This window comes from Oncorhynchus keta, chromosome 13, assembly GCF_023373465.1.
Source record: "Oncorhynchus keta strain PuntledgeMale-10-30-2019 chromosome 13, Oket_V2, whole genome shotgun sequence".
Lineage (NCBI taxonomy): Eukaryota > Metazoa > Chordata > Actinopteri > Salmoniformes > Salmonidae > Oncorhynchus > Oncorhynchus keta.
Window position 1 is genome coordinate 44,205,008 of NC_068433.1, and position 23,697 is coordinate 44,228,704.

The following is a 23,697-nucleotide window of genomic DNA, read 5'->3' on the forward strand; positions in this document are numbered from 1 at the left end:
TCTGTGATCCAGCTAGCTTACAGTTCGCCTGGTTCACCAACTACTTCTCTGATAGAGTTCAGTGTGTCAAATCGGAGGGTCTGCTGTCCAGACCTCTGGCAGTCTCTATGGGGGTGCCACAGGGTTCAATTCTTGGACCGACTCTCTTCTCTGTATACATCAATGAGGTCGCCCTTGCTGCTGGTGAGTCTCTGATCCACCTCTACGCAGACGACACCATTCTGTATACTTCTGACCCTTCTTTGGACACTGTGTTAACAACCCTCCAGGCAAGCTTCAATGCCATACAACTCTCCTTCCGTGGCCTCCAATTGCTCTTAAATACAAGTAAAACTAAATGCATGCTCTTCAACCGATCGTTACCTGCACCTACCCGCCTGTCCAACATCACTACTCTGGACGGCTCTGACTTAGAATACGTGGACAACTACAAATACTTAGGTGTCTGGTTAGACTGTAAACTCTCCTTCCAGACCTATATCAAACATCTCCAATCCAAAGTTAAATCTAGAATTGGCTTCCTATTTCGCAACAAAGCATCCTTCACTCATGCTGCCAAACATACCCTTGTAAAACTGACCATCCTACCAATCCTTGACTTTGGCAATGTCATTTACAAAATAGCCTCCAATACCCTACTCAACAAAATGGATGCAGTCTATCACAGTGCAATCCGTTTTGTCACCAAAGCCCCATATACTACCCACCATTGCGACCTGTACGCTCTCGTTGGCTGGCCCTCGCTTCATACTCGTCGCCAAACCCACTGGCTCCATGTCATCTACAAGACCCTGCTCGGTAAAGTCCCCCCTTATCTCAGCTCGCTGGTCACCATGTAACTAACACACGCTCCAGCAGGTATATCTCTCTAGTCACCCCCAAAACCAATTCTTTCTTTGGCCGCCTCTCCTTCCAGTTCTCTGCTGCCAATGACTGGAACGAACTACAAAAATCTCTGAAACTGGAAACAGATCACAGATTACTGCAACTGTACATAGCCCACCTATAATTTAGCCCAAACAACTGCCTCTTTCCCTACTGTATTTAATTTATTTATTTATTTTGCTCCTTTGCACCCCATTATATTTATTTCTACTTTGCACATTCTTCCATTGCAAATCTACCCTTCCAGCGTTTTACTTGCTATATTGTATTTACTTTGCCACCATGGCCTTTTTTGCCTTTACCTCCCTTATCTCACCTCATTTGCTCACATCGTATATAGACTTGTTTATACTGTATTATTGACTGTATGTTTGTTTTACTCCATGTAACTCTGTGTCGTTGTATGTGTCGAACTGCTTTGCTTTATCTTGGCCAGGTCGCAATTTTAAATGAGAACTTGTTCTCAACTTGCCTACCTGGTCAAATAAAGGTGAAATAAATTTTAAAAACACGTCCCTGAGTAGTGTCACTATGGAAGGCTGGCAGGCTGTCGCTCCCTCTCTCTGAGATGAAGCCTGCCTGGATCTCTCTGTTAATCCATCTGTTCTGGTAAACACAGGCCTCGCTGACTGGCTAACACAAACACCCAGACACACAAACAGACACATTCCCACACAAACACTGGTAGACCATTTATGGCTCACACACTCACGAACACAACATTTTGTGTAGACATCCATGGAGTCATTGGTATGCAATGCACACACGCAGGCATATAAACAACACACACATGATTGTGTGATAAGCACACACAAACAAACATACACACAAACAAACACACACACACACTAACTAACCTGCAGGGTCCATGACCTCCTCGATGACCGGTGGCAGGCGTAGTCCGTCCATGGTTGCCCTGGCAACTCAGTGTGGGGGATTAGGGGAAGGTGTCGTGTGGGTCCAGATGCTCTCTTGTACTGCAGAGGTCGAGTGATGGATGAGTATAGGGGGACCAGGTCAGAGAGAGACAGGGGGAAGATGACGCAGACGAAGCCCAGGAAGGCTCCTCAAGCTCCGGGTAGACTCAGCCGCAGCAGCCCCTCCATCCTGGAGGTGAGAGAGACGCACAGACGCTGGAGAGCAAAGAGACAAACTGAGTGGGACCACAATCTGAGATGCATGCAACAAAGAGACAAACTGAGTGAGGGACCGCAGTCTGAGATGCATGCAACAAAGAGACAAACACTACAGCTCTCTCTCAAACTCACTCAGATACTACACAATTCCCTCTCTAGACCTCCTTTTGTTTTGATACTGCAGTTCTCTCTTCTTTTTACTTGAGCTGTTATTCTATAACCCTTTCCTGTTCTCTCTCTCTCTCACTCTCTCTCTCTCTCTCTCACTCTCTCTCACTGACCAATCTCTCTCTCTCTCTCTCTCTCTCTCTCTCTCTCTCTCACCAATTCTCTCACTCTCATTTGCACGGTTGGTCCCTCTACTGGTTTCTCTCCCGTCTGGGTATGAAGCACGTTTGATGCTAATGCTTTGTATCCCTTCTCTCGTTTTACCTCTCCCTTTCTCTTTCCCTCTACCTGCTCTTTCTGCTGATTTAACCACACGGGTCAAATCAAAGGCATTCCTTTCTCCATCTAGCACACGTATCTGTAAGTGCAAATATCAGGTAAATATAGACACACACACACTGTATTTACCTTTAATGAGAGTCAGACCTTGGAGCTCTGGATGCTGACAACCTATTCTCCTGCAGCTTGCGATTCATTTCCCGTCTGTCGTTCACTCCTCCCTCCATCCCCTCTCTCTCACACACACACACACACACACACACACACACACACACACACACACACACACACTCTCTCACCCTCCGATTCTCTTTTCTCGTTGTGTTAACTACGCAGGCCTCATTAGTAAAGGTTTTCATACTAAATACCGTGTCTGATTAATTCTGTCTCCTTCTATCCTCCCCATATATCTTTCCTTACAGATTAAAACGGCTTAACCCTTTCCTTACCTGCTGTTGACCCGTCAGCTGTGATCAACGAACACAGCTAGTTTCATCCAGCCATCGAACCTGACGAGAGAGCCCAGATTGTATGTCATGAATACACAATGAACTTATGACGTGAGTGATTTAACCCTTCGCTGCACTGAGGACAGGTACTGGGGGAGAGACTGATGAGGGAGGACTCTTGTGGCTTCTCACAGCTGCCGTGTACCTTCAGAGGGACATGAAACACTGCGGGGGAAAATATGTACAGGTTTATGGTATCTGTCATTCTGCGAACAGCATTTTGTAATATAACCTGATATAATATAACCTTCAATATTCATGACTATCAGAATGGCATCAAATGGAACTAAAATAGGCTACTTGTCAATGCTGATTATTCTCAAACTATTCATTACGAATTTTGATCAGTCATGGAAATAAAATTGCTGAAAAAAAATTGTCTCCCTTTTTAAAAAAGAAGATGGGGAACAAGCTATGAAGGAAAAGTACTGAAGTTTTGGTGAAGGTGAAGCCAACTAGCACAAAAATAATATTGTGATATTGTCGAAACAATACGATAACAAAAAAAATGACATTTAAATAATTATGGTATCTGTCGTTCTGCAAGCCATGGAATGGTTTTCTCCTTAGTGTTTGTAAGACCCGTTAACATTCATGACTATCAGAATGGCATCAAATGTAACCAAAGTAGCCTATTTGTCAGTGCTGATTATTGTCAACAGATGTAACTATTTATTATGTGCTCTCAGCTTTGACATGTTGTCATTGTGAGCACAAAGGCCATGAAGTAACAAACTGAGTAACACTTCACAATACACAATGACTCACAACAAGCAGGCCTCTCGTTATAAAAATGGAACTGCGACGAGATCAGAGCGTCACACAACTCGAGGCGTATGGGGTTGCTAAGCAACCAAGTCCACTGGTCCGCATCACATGAAATAAGGCTAGATGCAAATTGTTCAAGCTGAAAACAAAACTACCGAGATAAGTGAAACATTCTTAACAGTCACACCTCAATATCTAAATTAGTTGAAATAGATGGTCCTTACTAGCCAATGATGAAAGTTTCAGGAAAGACTACAAAAGTTCAAAGTTGACTTTGAAGGATTTTTCATCTTCACCAGAACACCCTGGTGTCCTCTGCCCTGTGGGTTCTCTCGATCAGACGGTGAATCAGTAAACCTGACTACAGTGAGTGAGTGTGACTGATCCTCTGTGCATCGCTGTGCAACACTGCAGCAGAAGTTATATAAGGCAGGCTTTCTGAGGACCAGAGAGAGAAAGAACACTACTGTCTGAAAGGAAGAGGGAAGGGAGTATACCCAGAATTATGACAAATTGCATAAGTAGAATTGAATAAGCTAGCAACACATATAGGTTTTGCTCCCACCACCGTGACGCAAGGAGTGGAGGTTTCTGCTGTGTGCTATCATATGGGAGATGCTATGAATGCCATGCTACCATCATCAGGAGGTAAGTGGGGACGTACAGTCTATTAACACACATGGATACACACACACACAAACTAACATAAACACACACTGGTATAAAGACAAGAAGACAAGCAGGCTGTGAAAACTAGCCTAACCTTGCTGTGGGCTAAGACAGGATCTCCCAGTCTCTCCTGTCATCACTTCTCTGGGTAACACAGGCATTCACATTTAAACTGAGTGTGTTCATTGCCATTAAGCCAGGGTGTAGATAACACACACACACACAAACACTCCGGGCGTACACAATGTGCAAGTCCATTTGGTAAAAAGAAGTTGTGGCTCGGAGAAAACATCAACACCATAAAAAAGGCCCTAATTGTTTTTCGTTTCCTCTTTCCAACCAGCCATCAGAGCAGCTAACAGATTTGCTCCATCTCAAAACACATGCAACAGTTTACAGTCAGGTGCCCCAGTTAGCATGGGAGAGAGTGAAACTGGGTTTTCCCAGATGGAGCGTGGTTGCCCTGGGCGCAAGGCAGAGCACTCTGTTGGAAAGACATTGTGATCTTATTAAGACACAGCTGGGCCAGAGTTGGGATCAACAGAAGTGTCATTACAACACAGTTTCCATACTATATATCCATATTAATATGCCTTAGTACCATAGTGAGGTGAAGGAATATTACTGTACCTAAGGAGGTTCTTGCAGTGAAAAAACGTGGAAAAAATATTTGGTTGGCCTAATGTGTGTGATAAGTAGATGTTCTGTGTTTTAAACCAGCATGGCTATAAAACATTATGCACTATAGTCTTATAGGTAATTTTAGTTCATAATCCATAAAACATCATGCAGAGTATTATGTTTTTATTTTATTTATTTAACCAGGCAAGTCAGTTAAGAACAAATCTTTATTTTCAATGACCGCCTACCCCAACGCTTGGCTAGTTGTGCACCGCCCTATGGGACTCCCAATCACGGCCGGTTGTGATACAGCCTGGAATCAAACCAGGGTCTGTAGTGACGCCTCTAGCACTGTGATGCAGTGCCTTAGACTGCTGCGCCACTCGGGAGCCCTAATGTAACCACTTATGAGAATGGAGAATTATGGATGCTTATAGTTAGTGTCATAACACACTATAAATCTTGTCATAGAATGTTACCAAATATGTGTGAGTGCATGTGGCTAGAGAGTGGTGTTCCCTTCCCATGTCCCCTCCAAAGAGTATTAGCTCACTCTCCTTATTGAGGGTAAGAGAGTCAACACAAACCAAACTACACACACTTTTTACAGAGCAGAGCAACCCTGTCCTATTGGCTACACCGCATTAGCATGAATGTCCATTGTGTAATATTATTTGAAAGCACAAACAACTTAACTGCATTACATTATAGGCCTAAGCCTGACAATAGTTCTATTTCACACATGTACAAGTGCGAATTGGAGATGTTTTTTTTGCATATCCCTACACCTCCTGAGACACCCTCGAAGAGTGGGGTCAGAAATCCACCATTATCGACAGCATCCCTGGAGCAATTAGAGTTAAGTGCCTTGATCAAGGGCACGTCAACAGATTTTTCAATTAGCCGAAGCAGGGATTTGAACCCATCAATCTTTCGGTTACTGGCCCAATGCTTCTATCCGCTAGGCTACCTGATACCTACTGTAGGCTAAAGCATCATAATCGTCATTAATTGTTACATCTAGGAACACTGATAGAACCATTGTATTTCTGCTGAAAATGGCGATGACATCATAAATAAAGTCCTGTGATATTCAAGAATTTTGACAGTGTATATGCCGGGTAACAGAACGCTCAAATGCGCTTTTCACCAAAAAAGACACCCTAAACTTCATAACACAAACTGAAATCATAGAGTAAACATGTGTAAGTATTACAATGTCTCTTAAGAAATCTTCCCAGCATTTGACTAGGATCCAGAAAATGCTGGGCGAGATAGGTAAGGCTTTTTTACTTAAAAAAGTAAAGTTTGTGAAAAAATGGAAGTCAATATAAAAAATATATATGTTATATATATATATATATATATAATAGTTTTAGTCTGTCTTATTTTGAAAACACAGAAAACATCCCGCTTCGCCCTGGCTTGCTGCCCTCAGCTGTCCACGTTGTGAAGAACGAGAGGTAATTTGGGCCTTCAGGTGTGGTGCCTGAAGCCTGGATGTCCTCCCTCTGTCCTCTCCAGACCAAGGGACCAGTCTGCCAAAGACTGCCTGGAGCTGAAGGACATACAGTATTACGTGCTAGTGGACGTGCGGGAGTCCAACATGGAGGCCCCTCAGAATGCTAGTGTCCCCCTTTCAGCCTCCCCCTCTTCCTCCAGATGATATCACCTATCACTCCAGCACCTGCAACAAAAAGAGTACGTGGATACATAGTAGGATGTAGAGGTGCTGGCCTGAAAAATCTGGGGGAAAAAGTATAACAATCTATTTTTGGAGAAAAATGAAGCAGAAACTGCATTGGCCCTTACTTTCTAAATACATGGCTCTGCCTATGCCTACAACTTGTTCTTATGCGTCAAAAGGTGGGACAGTAGCCTAACCTATTTGTTTTGTTTCAACACATTTCCTGCTTAGGGTATATTTAACTTCTCAACTGTGCCCACTTTTGGAGTCACACTTGCGTATAAAGACCAAAAAATATTGATAATGTATTTGCTGTATTCAGAAGGTTAATTTATTCAGGTGTGCCGATTTTCTCCCTACACTTGCAGAGTGATCAGGCAAGGTAACCCAAACAAATGTTCATCTTCATATTAATTTATTTGTAGTGGAAATTTAACCCAGACCTCTATTTTTTCCTTTCCCGTTGATAGAAAACAGTCAACACTGTGTATGCAAACTTTAATGCCACAGAAAGAGAGGGTAGTAGCCTAGCCAAGGCCTGCTGTGCTGCCTGCTGTTGTTGATTAAAGCATTGTTGTTCATAACACAATAATAATATCAACTGGCCCAGAAATGCATTTTCTCTTCTGATTTATTTATGGCGTGGGCCTTTTCAGCCCAAATCCATTTACAGAACATCTAGTGCACTTAAGGGGAAGGAAAACACTGGCAAACAAAACAAAAGGTTTCTGCATGTTTATCAGGGAAAAAATCTAAAACATCCCGCTTCGCCCTGGCTTGCTGCCCTCAGCTGTCCACGTTGTGAAGAATGAGAGGAGGTCATTTGGGCCTTCTGGTGTGGGGAGGTGCCTGAAGCCTGGATGTCCTCCCTCTGTCCTCTACAGACCAAGGGACCAGTCTGCCAAAGACTGCCTGGAGCTGCAGGACATCCAGTATTACGTGCTAGTGGACGTGCGGGAGCCCAACATGGAGGCCCCTCAGAATGGCAGCGTCCCCCTTTCTGCCTCATCCTCTTCCTCCAGAGAGAGAAGCAGCGGACCTGGCCACACCCAGATCTGGAGAAAGGAGAGGCGCCCTGACCCCTACAGCTGCTCCTCCAGGTCCAGCCATGTTGAGAGGCATAGGGGGAGCGAGGTGATGCGGCTTGGCTTCTCTGGCGAGTTATAGGCTAATATGGTTAGCAAGTTTAGCGCAAGGGGAGTGCGAAACAGACTGTGAAATGACCTGGATACTGCAGCCCTGTAGTCTGTTCAGCATATTAATTAAACATAGAAACCATAGACAGGGAGAAACGTATGTTTTACACAGAGAGAGAGAGTCAATGAAAGAAAAATGGGGAGGCAAGGAGTATTTACTGATAGAAAGAGAGAAGGAGCAAGAAAGTGAGATGAGGTGGTTGAGTCAGGGATAGTGTTGATGGAGAGAGGGAGAGAGAGATTGAGAGGAGAGGAAGAGAGATGTAATTACTGTTCTTGTTCCACAGTGACCACAGTGGTCTGGAATAGGGAGCCTGCCTATTACTGTCAACACAGCAGGGCCAGAACACGCACATGCACAGCACGCACGCACACACGGACAATACCGAACCCACACACTAGCACCTACATTGACTTCTAAAAGCCAGATATGACTTCATTTTCAAAAACTAAAACAGAACAGACTAGTCCAGTTGTGTTTACATACAATACCGCCACACCCCCTGTTTCCTGATGGTGAGCTCACAGGACATTAAGAGGTACATTTTTCCCTTGAATGTCACAAAAAGTCTCCAAAGCACTGTAAATATCACTTTAAATACAATAACATGTAAATGATCTGAGCTGTTGAAAACAACTGGAGACAGTTAGATAGATAAGAGATGTCTGTTGAGTGCAGAGCTGTAGTGGGAGGGACATGGGTGGGCAGGAGATTAGGGTGAAGGGATTTATCTAAGCTGTTTTCACCTTTGGCTAGGAGACAGCAGATACACACACACACACAAATGTTTTTGGGTCTGGGCTAACACTGGTCCTCACGGCTGTAGTTTGTCTCATCTATAGTTTGGGTGGTTGATGCTCTAGTAGGGAGTCTGGGCTGCTTTTGTTCATTGTGTAAGTGTGTGTGTGTGTGTGTTTCTGCCCCAGAGACCAAGGCAGAGCGGCCTGAATAACATTAACATTTAAAGCAGCACACTAATAACAGTGCAACATAATAATCACCACATTCATTGTATTACAACTATGCAGCTATACCACATATTGCCTGCCGACCTCTTATAAGAAGACATGGCTTCATAACAAAACGCTAACATAAGCCCAAATAATTACCTAAAATCATAATATCAAAACACTAAACATTAGAGAGACTACACAACCCAGCTTTGCTTAACTCAAATTAACCCTACCACACTAGTTTTTATTCATCAGCAGACTCAGACACAATTTACATCAAACGTATCTAGTTATTATAGCCTGGGTACTGCTTGGGGATCATTTACATTTGCACTTATTACAGTAGAACAAAACAATGCCTCTTACTATAAGGCCTACATTGTATTATGCACTACTACATCGGTAAAATAATATCCAAATTTGTTTCAATTTGAAAGGCAAACATATCTCATGAGAAAGAGACAGAGGAAAAGAAATAGATGAAAAACAGCCTGAGTCATATTTTACAACTCCAGTGAAGAAGATGAAGAGAGAGAGAGAGAGGAACGGATTATGACAACTGATGAGATGGAGTGAGAGAGATAACTACCGTGGGATATGTGTCAACAGCAGCCTTGGGAAAATCCTCTGCGTTATCATTAAAGGCAGACCTGCACATTTCCTCAGTGAAAACAATGTACTGAGCAAAGCTTTTCACCAAATGACAGTACGATAGACCCCGCGTTCACCCTGCACACCCTAATTGACAAACAAACTAAACAAAACGCAAAGTTTTCTCATGCGTTGTTGATTCCGAGAGAGTGTGAGAGAGAGAAAATATATATGGGCCAGAGGTCAGTGCGGGGGGTGAGAGTAACTCTATAATAATCAAATGTTGTTGGTCGCATACACATGTATTTTGCAGATGTTATCGCGGGTGAAACGAAATGATTGTGTTCCGTTCTCCAACAGTGCAGTAATACCTAACAACACAAAACAAAACCCCAAGAGGTTAAGAAATATGTAAATATTCGAACGAGCAATGTCGGAGTCCGGAAATTCAAATATACAGTATATGTATATGATGGTGTGTATAGACATTATGGACAGTATATATAATATGACTCATTCACTGGTACACGCACGCACAAACATTCACACTGTGGTATAAAAACACACCATTACTATTAGAATGGAAAAACACTGGAAGTGGCTGAAGTGAATCAATGATTTCCCTATCAAAATCACAAGCTACACCAGTGCATAGAGATCAAGTCTATAATCTGTGGCCGGGTAAAAAGAAAATAAACATTCTGTCTTTCATTGATTGGGGTGGATTTACCCCAAACCCAAATTGCTGTGTAGGCCTTCATTATCAGATCAATAATGGAGTAAGATTGGAGAGAGGGAGCAGGTTGCAAGATAAATATAATGGATCCTACCTTTTTAGAGCCTATGTTTGATTTTTTATCTCTATTTTTTTGGCTTTTATCTGTTCCCTTTACCCATGCTCTCTTGAACCATGGAAGTATCTAACCATGCAGAAATGTCTGACGAAATCATTTGATATCCAGCACCAACAAATTACCTACACGTAAAAGAAAGAAGCTAAACTGAAGGAATTCATATAAATTTGAACACTGGTGAACTCCGCAGCATGTAGGAGAGACAACAGCACCACCTATTGGAAAGTCTGGGACACAAACAGAGATATACACGAATCTGCCGATGTGACTTCAACATGTAAAAGACAATTGTTCTAACTCTTTTGTAACAACACAATTGTCAAACACATTTAACAATTGTTGCCTTGTTCATAATAGTGGTATTTGTTTTGTTATTTATTACATATTGGTATTATCGAATATACAAATCTGAAAAGAAGGTGGTCATGTAACAGCAGCATCACACGAGCAGTGGGTGCATGTAAAGGTCGACCAGCCAGGAAGTTGAGGTAGCTAGCCTAGCTATGTTATCCATTTTGCCATCATAGTGGGATATTATAAGATAACCTGCATGTTGTATGAAAGCATGACTAATTTAAAGAGCTCAGTCAATGCTCATAAAAACGTCTGCATCTAAATCAGGTAGCTTGTAGGCATAGCCAGATAGCTAGCTACTCAAGCTGGTTATAAGAATGGTGCAGTTTAGCTTGAGTCGCCTACTCGTCACAGTTTCTAAACCTGTAATGTCTTTGTGGTAGTGCTGTGTTGCTGATGATTGTGGTATGGTTTGACAGGGTCAGGACAATTACAAAGCTACATCCTGTGGTGTTATTAGACTGTGCCTTTGGAACACAGCTTGCTTACATTCTCACTTTTCTGGTTTCCCCTAGTTACCACGGCCACAAAGTCCAAATTGGCTCCATCTTAAAAAATGCATTAAAAATGTGGTTAGGTTTAACACTCACATTTCAAGACGATAAATTGTAGAAATAGACAAGAGTTTATGACTTTGTGGCTGCGGTGACTAGTGACAACCCTTTATTCTCAACCCCTCAAGGTTTTCTGTGGGAAGTATGCTGTGTCTGGAGAGAAGGATGCTGGGACTTGTAGGCTTCATAGGGGGTGACCTCCATGCGACGTTTGGGAGACTCCTGAGATGCACCGTGAGGTCTTCAGCAGTCCAACAGACTTCTGGCTCCACACACCACCCCCAGAGGGTGTGGCTCTCCTCACAGGCACCACTCTGTGGACACCATACCCCTAAACATAGGACAGGCCTGTATGGGCCTTTTACACACCCGCAGCAGACACTGAGGAGTTCCTGTGGCCTTCTCTCCCTCCCCCTTTTCACCCAGAGGGTCACCCTCTCCCAGGGACCCAACACCTCCACAGCCAAGATCAGGTTGCGAACGCGTCTGGTAGTCACCCTGCTGTTCGGCGGGGGTCTGCTTGGCACCTGGTGGTACGTGCGAAACGAGAAGCGGCAAAATCACAGAATGCAGCGTATAGAGCAGTTGAAAAAGGTGGCCCTGGGCCAGGGAGACTTCAGCCTCCTCGACCACAGGGGGCACCGCAGGACCAAGAGAGACTTCCTGGGTAGCTGGGTGCTCCTCTACTTTGGCTTCACCCACTGCCCTGACATCTGCCCCGAAGAGCTGGATAAGGTATCTGCTGTGGTCAGCGCCCTGGACAAGGACCAGTCTCTCCCCGCGGTCCAACCGCTGTTTGTGACGGTCGACCCAGAACGAGACAACGTGGCGGCCCTGGAGAGGTACGTGAAGGACTTCCACCCCCGGCTGATCGGCCTGACGGGTACCCCAGATGAGGTGAAGGTGGCGGGGAAGGACTACAGGGTGTACGCCAGCCCTGGACCTAAGGATGAGGACGGGGACTATATAGTGGACCACACCATCCTCATCTACCTGGTCAACCCAGATGGGCTGTTCCTGGACTATTACAACAGGATGAAGGACGACGTGCAGATTGCTGAGAGCGTCAGGAACCATATGAAGAGCTACGTCAAACTGAGTGAATGGCGGTAACCACACCAAGACTATCAAAGACCCATGGTATGTCACACTTAAACTGAACCCAGTCCAGATAATCTCCATCAGAAATTAGGCCCCGTGTTAAATTATTCCCAGACCCGACTGAACCACAACAATATGGACACTTCAAGGCTATGCTGATTCTGTGTGTGCAATAAGTTGTTTTTGTCCAACAATAATGATATGGATATGAAATTGTCTTTATACTCGTCTTTTGTCAAGGGCACGACAATCACTAGTATACAGACACTAGTAGGTGTTGCAATATTGAAAGTGTCTTCACATAATCTTAGTAAAATCCACATGCTCATGTTTTATTTTATACATATTTTTGGCCATAGTAAAAAAAAAAATTCCTTACAAACCAATGAAACATAATTTCCCAATTTAGGTTATTCTCTTCAATGAAAGTAGAAAAATTATCAAGTTCTTAAAAAGTCCTCTCGTTTTATATAGAAAATGTACGAGTTCTACACCACCTGGACAAACATGCAAATAAAAAGCTACGTATACAATTGTCATGGATACCAAAGGCAAGAATTGTGAAAAGGGTGATCTTTTTAGATGTGTGTCAGTCAACACACCACAACATACCAAGTGCGACATCTGGTAAATATATTGTGTAAATGCAGGTGAATGGAAAAAAAGGGGGAAAAAATAGCTTCTTTCTCTGACATAACCAGAGGAATACACAGACACAAAAGATCAAAACAATAGAGGAGAATGAAATTAAATAAGAGCAAGTACATGAGCGAGTTAATGGGTGCAGCCAGGTCCTGTTGATAGAGCAGGTTAGTACTAGTGATCTGGTAGGCACAAGTGGCGCCACACACACAGGAGTGTGTACCACGTTTCAGAGTAATGGGCCTCTAGTCCCCACTGAGTCTGTAGGAGGCAAGAGCTCACACACCCACTGGATCAGGTTGAGGAGATGAATGGGTCTGGGTGATTTGGGTCGGAGGTTGATGCGGGGGCTTTCTTGAATCGTTGGTTGGCCCGGTGTTTGCTGAGCAGAGTGAGTCCCATGCTGTCGATGCTTTCCTCGAGACCCTCACTCCTGTCCACCTCCACTGTGTAATCATTGGCCTGAAGAGGAGAGAGAATGATAAGCTGATGGTAGAGTAATGGAGTTACTGTAGACATACACCTTGAACTAGGAGCTATTCAACTAATTTGTCATACAATAAAATCAAGCATCTCTAAATATCAAGTGTTCAGTGTCAAGACTGAACTCCAGACAGTGGCTCATTACGCTCGATTAGATTGTGATGTATTAAAATCACACACACACCAGTTGTAGGGAAGCCAGCATGTACTTGCAGGCCTCGAAGTTGTCCATGCCGTGGACTACAGAGGCGAAAGTCCTCCTCTGGCCCACACTGCACAACGCGGCTACGATCCTGTCCCCATAGTCATGGATGTCAAAGGTAGCACGCTCCTCCTGCATAGACATGGGGACAGGAGTGTCTGGAAGTTTAACCAACAGATCACATGACATCAAACTAGAAATCAACCGTCTGAACAATTATATATTTTTTATTAGAATAGATACTTGATCTACAGCAAAATGTCTAGAAAATATGTTATTGAGTCTTACCTGATAGGTGAGCTCCGGTCGTATTTTGTCCTCCCATTCCTTCACTCTTTTCGACAGCGCCGTCTCCTGGGCATAACCCTGGGAGTTCGCCAAGAACTGCTCCTGAAATATGAAGGAAGTGGGGTGGGACATCAGTGACGAACTACACAGAACCCTGTAGTATTTCTTGCTGGAACATGACCCAGAAAAACTGGCTATTGAGACCGGCCTGTGTATACGTACCACACTCTTCTTCACCAGGTCTTCGTAACTCAGCCCGTCCATGTCTACCCCTGGCAGCAACAGAAACATTGTAAACATACCATCTTTGCCTAGGATTGCCTAGTGTCTTAAAACTTTGAGTGGTCTCAACAATGTGTTTTATTTATTTTTATCTGTGTTTTGTATTGTCAAGTAAAACATAATTGTGGAGTGACACTAATACATTAGTCTAACTCTACAGTCACACAGTGGAGACCTGACAGACAGGACAGTGTCTACCAGGTATGAAAGCCTGTCCATTCAGGAAGTCAGCCGGGGCTTCATCAGTCAAAGGGTCATGTTCGTTGTCAGAGAGGTCATCGTGCAGGCCTAGGGGGTCGTGGTGTCTGAGGCCCTCTAACTCCTCCTCCCTCTCTACTCTCTCGTCCAGCTGCAGGTACGTCCTTCTCAGCTCCTCGTCAGACACAAACACACCCTGTAAGGGCACAAGGCTGTATGTTCAGTACATACTCATACACTCAACAGTAAAAACAGCAACAAATGCTCTTTGCAGCATGACCCATAGAAGTACAAACACGTACCGTGTTTCTAAGAATCCTTTTCCGGGTCTTCAGCTTGTCTTTCATTTTACTCATATAGATGTAGTTCAAGTCTGTAACAGAAACACCATTTGCTGTAAGCGCCAAATAGAGGGTCCAAAAGAAAGCTAAATGAGGGGATAGAGGAGGTGAGATCCACCCTTACCCGTATAGGTAGGTCCATTCTTTAGCCTGGGTTCAGGGGGGTCATCTGCAACAAGAAGCGGCATTTGTCAGGTATATTCCATCCTATTCACAGTCTTCAGACACACCAACACGCGTTTACGCACAACTTACAGGTACCAGTGTACCAGGTCCAGAAGTCTTGCAGCGCAGCGGGGCCTTTCCTTTTCCGCTTCCCAGAATCATCAAGACCCGGAGGAACCTTATAACATTTTCCTATGGCGAAAGAACACACATTTAACACACAGACAGGCCCCCCTCACCGAAAACATACTGCGATACCCTCTCAGTGAGTAAGAGTCAGTTGGACTGCATGTCATCGATAGGAAAATGTTCTCACCTGTTTTCAGAGGCTTGTCCTCGCCGATTGTATCATAAAGGTCATGTAACCTCCACATGTTTGCCTGCATCACAACAATCCTCACATCAAAGACAAAAAAAAACAACGTGCATACTAGAAAGGTTCTTTTCCGTCTCTAAATGTGTCGGTGGTTGTGACAGGTAACCGTACCACCTGAGCCCTCTCCTCCTCCATCCTCTGTTTCTTCTGCTCCTCCTCAGAGAGCTGCTGGACTCCTTCCCTCTCCCTCAACATCCTCCTTTCACTGGGGGCCTGGGAGAGAGCAAGTTAGAACACACCAATAAACACCACGTGGTTGCCATAAAAAGGGCTACGATAAAGGGGTTACTAGCTGTAATGGAACTAGGTGTGTGCGATACCAACGGTTCCTCTGTACGTATGTATGTATGCATGCATGCACAGTGCCTTTGGAAAGTATTCAGACCCCTCGACTTATTCCACATTTTATTCCACATTCTGTTGCGTTTCGGCCTGAATTCAAAATCTATTAAATTCCCCATAACGACAAAGTGAAAACATGCTTCCTTTTTTCAAATGTATTGAAAATATCTAATTTACATAAGTATTCACACTCTTGAGTACATGTTAGAATCTCCTTTGGCAGCAATTATAAATGTACTTCTTTCTGGGTAAGTATTTAAGAGCTTTGCACACCTGGATTGTACAATATTTGCCAATAATTATTTTCTAAATTCTTCAAGCTCTGTCAAATTGGTTGTTGATCATTGCTAAACAGCCATTTTCAACTCTTGCCTCAGATCATCAAGCAGATTTAAGTAAAACATGTAATTCACCCACTCCGTGTCTTTTTGGTAAGCAACTCCAGTGTAGATTTGGCCTTGTTTTAGATTCATCTTTCAGCAGGACAATTCATATCCCAATTTTTTGTCCAAAGCAAACAACCAGGTTATCCTCCATTTATTTTTTATCCTCAAAAACACCCCAGTCCTTAACGATTACAAGCATACCCATAACATGATGCAGCCACCACTATTATTCAAAAAATGGAGAGTAATGTGTTGTATTAGATTGCCTCAAACATAACACTTTGTATTAAGGACAAAAAGTGACTTGCTTTGCCACATTCTTTTCAGTATTACTTTAGTGCCTTATTGCAAACAGGATGCATTATTTGGAATATTTATCCCCTATAGGCTTCCTTCTTTTCACTTTGTCAATTAGGTTAGTATTGTGGAGTAACTACAATGTTGTTGATCCATCCTCAGTGTTCTCCTATCACAGCCATTAAACTCTAAACTGCTTTAAAGTCCCCATTAGCCTCATGGTGAAATCCCTGAGCGGTTTCCTTCCTCTCCAGTAACTGAGATAGGAAGAACACCTGTATCTTTGTAGTGACTGGGTGTATTGATACACCATCCAAAGTGTAATTAATAACTTCACCATGCCCAAAGGGATATTCAATGTCTGCTTTTTAACCCATCTACCAATGGGTGCCCTTCTTTGCAAGGCAGTGGAAAACCTCCCTGGTCTTTGTGGTTGAATCTCTCTTCTTTTCACAGTCTTTCTGCGTTTGAAATTCACTGCTCGACTGAGGGATCTTGTAGTTAATTGTGGGGTACAGAGATGAGGTAGTCAATCCAAAATCATGTTAAAAACAAACTCACAGACTGAGTCCATGCAACTTATTATGTGACTTGACAAGAAGATTTCTACTCCTGATCTTATTTAGGCTTGTCATAACAAAGGGGTTGAAAACCTATTGACTCAAGACATTTTAGTTTTTCATTATTTATAAATTTGTTAACATTTCAAAAAAACATTCTTCCACTTTGACATTATGGGGTATTGTGTGTTTTAAATTCAGGCTGTGACAACAAAATGTGGAAAAAGTCAATGGGTGTGAATACTTTCTGGAGACAGTGTATATCTATATAAACTCAGCAAAAAAAGAAATGCCCCTTTTCCAGGACACTGTCTTTCAAAGATAATTCATAAAAATCCAAATAACTTCATAGATCTTCATTGTAAAGGGTTTAAACACTGTTTCCCATGAGTGTTCAATGAATCATAAACAATTAATGAACATGCACCTGTGGAACGGCCGTTAAGACACTAACAGCTTACAGACGGTAGGCAATTAAGGTCACAGTTATGAAAACGTAGGACACTGAAGAGGCCTTTCTACTTACTCTGAAAAACACCAAAACAAAGATGCCCAGGGTCCCTGCTCATCTGCGTGAATGTGCCTTAGGCATGCTGCAAGGAGGCACGAGGACTGCAGATGTGGCCAGGGCAATAAATTGCAATGTCCGTACTGTGAGAAGCCTAAGACAGCGCTACAGAGACAGGACGGACAGCTGATCGTCCTCGCAGTGGCAGACCACGTGTAACAACACCTGCACAGGATTGGTACATCCGAACATCACACCTGCGGGACAGGTACAGGATGGCAACAACAACTGTCCGAGTTACACCAGGAATGCACAATCCCTCCATCAGTGCTCAGACTGTCCGCAATAGGCAGTGAGAGGCTGGACTGAGGACTTGTAGGCCTGTTGTAAGGCAGATCCTCACCAGACATCACCGGCAACAACGTCGCCTATGGGCACAAAGCGCTCGTCACTGACGTGTCTCGGTTGTCTCACCAGGGGTAATGGTCGGATTCGCGTTTATCGTTGAAGGAATGAGCGTCACATCGCGGCCTGTACTCTGGAGCGGGATCGATTTGGAGGTGGCGGGTCAGTCATGGTCTGGGGCTTGTCATCATTGCAGGAAATCTCAACGCTGTGCGTTACAGGGAAGACATCCTCCTCCCTCATGTGGTACCCTTCCTGCAGGCTCAGTCTGACATGACCCTCCAGTATGCCAATGCCACTAGCCATACTGCTCGTTCTGTGCGTGATTTCCTACAAGACAGGAATGTCAGTGTTGTGCTATGGCCAGCGAAGAGCCCGGATCTCAATCCCATTGAGCACGTCTGGGACCTGTTGGATCGGAGGGTGAGGGCTAGGGCCAGTCCCCCCAGAAATATCCAGGAACTTGCAGGTGCCTTGGTGGAAGAACTGGCAAATCTGGTGCAGTCCATGAGGAGATGCACTGCAGTACTAAATGCAGCTGGTGGCGACACCAGATAATGTTACTTTTGATTTTGATCCCCACCCGTTTGTTCAGGGACACATTACATTTCTGTTAGTCACATGTCTGTGGAACGTGTACAGTTTATGTCTCAGTTGTTGAATTTCTTGAAAATAAACGCAGTTGACAGTGAGAGGACGTTTCTTTTTTTGCTGAGTTTACATGAGCATGAGTATGTGCGTGTGTGTAAGAGAGAGGGAGAGAGAGGTCTACATTCCCACCTGGTGTCTGTCAATATGTTCCTCAGGTCCATGGTCCATCTCCATCCCGTTGTCCTCCAGGGGCAGAAAGTTGTCCGCACCGGCATCACCACCATCGTCCCCGGTAACGCCCGCCACGGCATCCCCTGCTGCAAACTCTGCTTCAGCTGGACACACAACAACAATAAGGATGTCAGCACCCGGCCTTAGCTTAGAAATACACATAAAAGAACCGTATATTCCTTTTGAGCTGGTCCTGGCAACATGGTATGGGATTTTTTAAAATGCATTTTATTGAACCTTTATTTAGTGCTCTGTTGGAGGCAAAACACATCAAACGCTCCCAACCCACTCACAGAGAAATCAAATCTTTGGGGTGTTTTCTCAAATCAAATTTTATTGTTCACATACACATGTTTAGCAGATGTTATTGCGGGTGTAGTGAAATGCTTGTGCTTCAAGCTCCGACAGTGTAGTAGTATCTAACAGTTTCACAATATATTACCAAAATGCACATAAATCTAAGTAAGGAATGGATTAAGAAAATACATACACACACCGTTCAAAGGTTTGGGGTCACTTAAAAATGTCCTTGTTTATGAAAGAAAAGCACTTTTTTTGTAAAGGACTATTGTAGCTGGGAACGGCAGATTTTTTATGGAATATCAACATAGGTGTACGGAGGCCCATTATCAGCAACCATCACTCCTGTGTTCCAATGGCACATTGTGTTAGCTAATCCAAGTTGATAATTTTAAAAGGCTAATTGATCATTAGAAAACCCTTTTGCAATTATGTTAGCACAGCTGAAAACGGTTGTCCTGATTAAAGATGCAATGAAACTGGCCTTCTTTAGACAAGTTGAGTATCTGGAGCATCAGCATTTGTGGGTTCGATTACAGGGTCAAATGAAATAGTACCCGCAGCTTCATTAAATAGTAACCACAAAACAGCAGTCTCAATGTCAACAGTGAAGAGGCGACTGCAGGATGCTGGACTTCTAGGCAGAGTTGCACAGAAAAAGCCATATGCCAATAAAATCAAAAGATTAAGATGGGTAAAAAAAAAAAAAATAGAGGAACTCTGGGTCCAGGACCCAGTTACACAGGATGGTGTTCAGACCCAGGGCCTCGAGCTTGATGATGAGCTTGGAGGGTACTATGGTGTTGAATGCTGAGATAAAGTCAAGCCAAAACGCTTGTGTACAGTGTATAGAGCTAGACACAGTAATGTACAACTGTCGATATACCGTATCGATCTCTAAATGCCTCTCTACCTTGGTGCCCGAACAGGGTGACGGGGACCAGGGGTGCGTCAGACAGGGCATCCCTGAGGAAGTGGGACTGAGAGGAGGCCAAGAAGAGGCGGATGATACCCAGGGAGTCCGGAGTGAACGTGTTCATCTTAAAGTCCTTACAGCTGCCCAGCACCTCTCCTTTCAGACTGCAGGGCACACACACAAACATTGATATGACAGCCCTCTACAGAAATTTGTCCCACCAAAAAGTAAGGCATCTACATATTGCAAGGCTGACAATATTCCATAGTTATTCTACAGAAGAGTTCATCATGTTGAGGGCGGTTTAGGCCGTGGACTTGGCACCCACCTGACGAGAAGCAGCTTCTGTTTCTCAAATGCCTCGGGAGGAATCAGAGACTCGGGGGGAAGAGGGGCCACGTCCACATTCTAAGGAACACACAGGACAATCATTTACACAGAGAATCATGGATACACACACACACAAATCAGTTAGTCTGATTAGAATGTACAATATATTGATTGGTGTTTCGGAGGGGCATTTATAAAGGGTTAAATGTTTCCAGAGGTGGACACTCACCGTGTTGGCATCATTCTTCATCTCTGACTGCAGGGAGACATCTGTTGTATCCTGGTCTAAGGAGTCAAACTGGGGGAACAACAAACATCAGTAAAATCAGGTAATAACAGTGTTGGGCAGGAACTAAAGCCTGCTACAAACCCCCTATGGCTCTCTTTGGTCAATGTCTCCTAGCCCAACTGTCACCCCCCCACCCAGCTCCACACTCTTACCCTGTCGTCATCATTAGCATTGTTGGATGAGGCCCCATCCGTTCCATCCTCGCCAGAAGTCAATGCTTGTTTATCTTTCCTGGAAATGACAGGTACAAATCCCTTAAACTCAATGGGAAAGGCGGTGAAGAAGCAGAGCACCATGAAGACTGGCGGTTTGAGTGGTGCTGTGTGTGTTCACAGGGAGCGAGGCAGGGACAGTGCCTTGCGGAAGTATTCATACCCCTTGACTTATTCCACTGTGTTGTGCTTCAAAATGTATTAAATTGTCCCATCCCCCCCACCCATCTACACACAATGACAAAGTGAAAACATGTTTTTAGACATTTTAGACAAATTAAATACAGAAATACTAATTTATGTAAATATTCACACCCCGGAGTCAATACATGTTAGAATAATCTTTGTCAAAAAAGTATAATGTGAAAATATTGTACAATCCACGTGTGCAAAGCTCTTAGATACTTACCCAGAAAGACTCACAGCTGTAATCACTGAGTCATTTTCAGGTCTTGCCATAGATTTTCAAGCCAATTTAAGTCTACTATAACTAGGCCAAAGCTTTATTTTCAGGACATAAAGTTCATTTATTTGACTTTTTGTTTTGCAGTTATACTTTAGTGCCTTATTGCAAACAGGATATTCCATGTTTTGGAATATTTAGATTTTGTACAGGCTTCCTTCTTTTCACTGTCTTTCTGTGTTTGAAATTCACTGCTCGACTGAGGGACATTACAGATAATTGTATGTTTGTGGTACAGAGATGAGGTAGTCATTAAAAAAATCATGTTACGCACATTTTTACTCAGTAACTTACTTAGGCTTGCCATAACAAATGGGTTGAATACTTATTGACTCAAGACATTTCAGCTTTTCATTTCTTATTAATTTGTAATAAATTCCTAAGAACACAATTGCACTTTGACATTACGGAGTATTGTGTGTAGGCCAGTGACACAAAATCTCAATTTGATCCATTTGAAATTCGGCTGTAAAACAACAAAATGTGGAAAAAGTCAAGGGGTGTGAATACTTTCTGAAGGTACTGCACTTACTTCTTGTTTCTGTCATTGATGTAGTCCAGAGTTTGGTACACCAGGTTGTACAAATGCTCCACCTGAATCAAACAATAACAAAATAACACATTTTAATAAAATGTTTCCCCTACATTCATTTAGCGGCAGTGGGCTGCTAAATCGTTGCCACCACCAAAAAACCATGATAAAAGAATGATATGATTTTGTTTTGAAAATCATTTGAGGCATTGAAATTTTTTCAGTGTAAACTTAAAACACTTAAGCTAGATATAAAGTGTGTAGAAATGATAATGGACCTATATATTTTTTAAAATAAGATTCTTGAGAACTAACAATCACCAAAATAAAAACTAGACAGTCAAGGCATTGATTTTGTTATAATGTTTGACTCACTCAGATAGATAGCATAAGAACATGGATTAAGCCATGGAAACTTTTGTAGAATTGTAGGAAATTAGCTTTAAAACGGCAATTTCTCTCAGCCCCATGGCAAAATGTGTAGAAGAATTTAAGGAAATTAGCTTCAAACTGAATGTAATCTCTCTCAGCCAGTGAGCCCCTTGACAAAATGCAGGAAACTCATTTTAAAACTAAAATTCTCTCCGCCCCGTTTCGAGGGCCTCTAAATAATGTTGGTCAGAGGCAGTGCAGTTGGCCACACCTGCTACCACAACCCCCCTTCTCACCTTCTTGCTGTAAATGCAGGCTGAGCCTTGGATGAGCAGCGCTGCCTCTGCAAAGTTCAGAGTGGTTTTGCCCCCATCGAACGAGATGCACATCTCATCCAACTGCCAGAACAGAGAGACAATATGAGTGGTAAGTGTATATGAACTTGTGAGAGGACAAGCTTTCTTAACAGTCTACTCCAGCCTTGGTCTGTGTGATTTTCAACCCGGTTGGTGACTCCATTGATTAATACAAGGCTGTGTGTGTTGACACACAACAATGTTTTTAATACAGTACTTTAAGTCTATTTTGTTGACATGATTTTCCCCATAATGCATGTCACGGGCTCATTCCCACCTCCTCTAGATAATCTGCCAACTCCGAGGCCACATCAATGTCCCAGTTTTTCGTGAGCTCCCGGATAGGCTGCAACAAATGGGCGAATCGAGTCTCCACTGTGTCCATGACCATGGCTCCCCTTAAAATTAAAGATAAAATCATGTCAGATTCGAATTTGTGTGATTTTTAGAAAAGATAACTTTATTCAGTAGCTATCTAGCTAGCGAACGTTTAATTTCACAGAAAAGTATATTTGGTTAATATAGTCGCTAACGTACTGACCTACTAGTAGTACTGACGTATTGTTACACCATTCCTGTAACGTTAGCTAGCTAGCCTGCTACCAACATTTTTTAATACAGACCTTCATGAAATACTATTACACTCACCAAATGATTTCCAATCACCGTATGCGTTGATTCACAAAATACGAAGGTGAGCCAAATATTTAATATGATATGATAAACTTTGGAACACTTTCAAAAGAACCGCGCGTCCACCATTTTATTATTTTATGTTATATTCGCGCGAGATGTTCTTATTCGCCGACTGTTTCCGCTCTGACGTCAACAGAGCCAGGGCTTATGCGCTTAGCTGCCATCTACTGGCGGGTGTACCACTAAAAAACAACCTGTACCCATCTCACCGAAAGATGGAGCACTTGGAATTTATATTTACAAGGCATCCTTGAATAAGTGTGATGATGTTCGATGCTTGTGGCCAGGTTAGGCTGCATTTACACAGACAGCTCCAATCTGATATTATTCCTAATCAGATCAAGTATCTTGTCAATAATTTGAACAATGTTTATATCAGAATTTTGGCTGCCTGTGTAAACGCAGCCTTAGTTATCATTTAGAAATCAAATGAGCATCTGTGTGTTATATTAACCACTTCTGATGTTTTATCGAAATACCAAAACATCAACCAATATCAGCAATGCAACATTTCGTTTTATGCTAAACTTTTCCAGTTGCTGAACACATTTTCTACTTTTATTGCATATAGGCCTAATTCGCACAATGTTATTTGACTTTGCCTCTAG

At 43.1% G+C, this 23,697-nt stretch overlaps 3 protein-coding genes across 9 annotated transcripts in view; 1 reads left to right on the plus strand and 2 right to left on the minus strand.

Moving 5' to 3' along the window:
• LOC118392384 (coiled-coil domain-containing protein 136-like) overlaps positions 1-3,268 on the minus strand; it is a 61,494-nt gene extending 58,226 nt beyond the window's left edge. The window contains exons 1-3 of one of the 6 annotated variants that reach the window (XR_008062895.1): positions 2,918-3,268; positions 2,598-2,702; positions 1,743-2,018 (exon numbers count right to left, since the gene is read on the minus strand). Coding sequence is in view for 5 of the 6 variants with exons in the window: in XM_052460250.1 (XP_052316210.1) it covers positions 1,743-1,794 (52 nt within the window). In the remaining variant the exon portion in view is untranslated. The remainder of the gene's footprint in view (positions 1-1,742; positions 2,019-2,597; positions 2,703-2,917) is intronic. The other 5 variants (XM_052460250.1, XM_052460248.1, XM_052460246.1 and 2 more) reach the window with 5 other exon arrangements.
• A 7,448-nt stretch (positions 3,269-10,716) lies between these two features.
• On the plus strand, positions 10,717-12,861 carry LOC118392387 (protein SCO2 homolog, mitochondrial-like). Its single transcript, XM_035784340.2, has 2 exons — positions 10,717-10,805; positions 11,354-12,861. The coding sequence occupies exon 2, from the start codon at positions 11,370-11,372 to the stop codon at positions 12,336-12,338; it is 969 nt and encodes a 322-aa protein (XP_035640233.1). The 5' UTR covers positions 10,717-10,805; positions 11,354-11,369; the 3' UTR covers positions 12,339-12,861.
• LOC118392386 (condensin-2 complex subunit H2-like) lies at positions 12,634-23,210 on the minus strand. 2 transcript variants are annotated; one of them, XM_035784339.2, is made up of 19 exons: positions 23,042-23,210; positions 22,671-22,791; positions 22,334-22,435; positions 21,666-21,727; positions 20,611-20,689; positions 20,399-20,467; positions 20,168-20,247; positions 19,837-20,003; positions 18,582-18,727; positions 15,415-15,516; positions 15,244-15,307; positions 15,018-15,119; positions 14,887-14,931; positions 14,724-14,794; positions 14,422-14,617; positions 14,164-14,207; positions 13,942-14,043; positions 13,636-13,785; positions 12,634-13,430 (listed from the first exon to the last, which is right to left on the minus strand). In XM_035784339.2, exons 2-19 carry the CDS (start codon positions 22,782-22,784, stop codon positions 13,263-13,265), a joined length of 1,863 nt encoding a protein of 620 aa, XP_035640232.1. In that variant the 5' UTR covers positions 22,785-22,791; positions 23,042-23,210; the 3' UTR covers positions 12,634-13,262. The 2 variants fall into 2 exon arrangements, with proteins under 2 accessions (XP_035640232.1, XP_035640231.1); XM_035784338.2 differs by having other exon boundaries at positions 14,164-14,213.
• Positions 23,211-23,697: the final 487 nt, after the last annotated feature.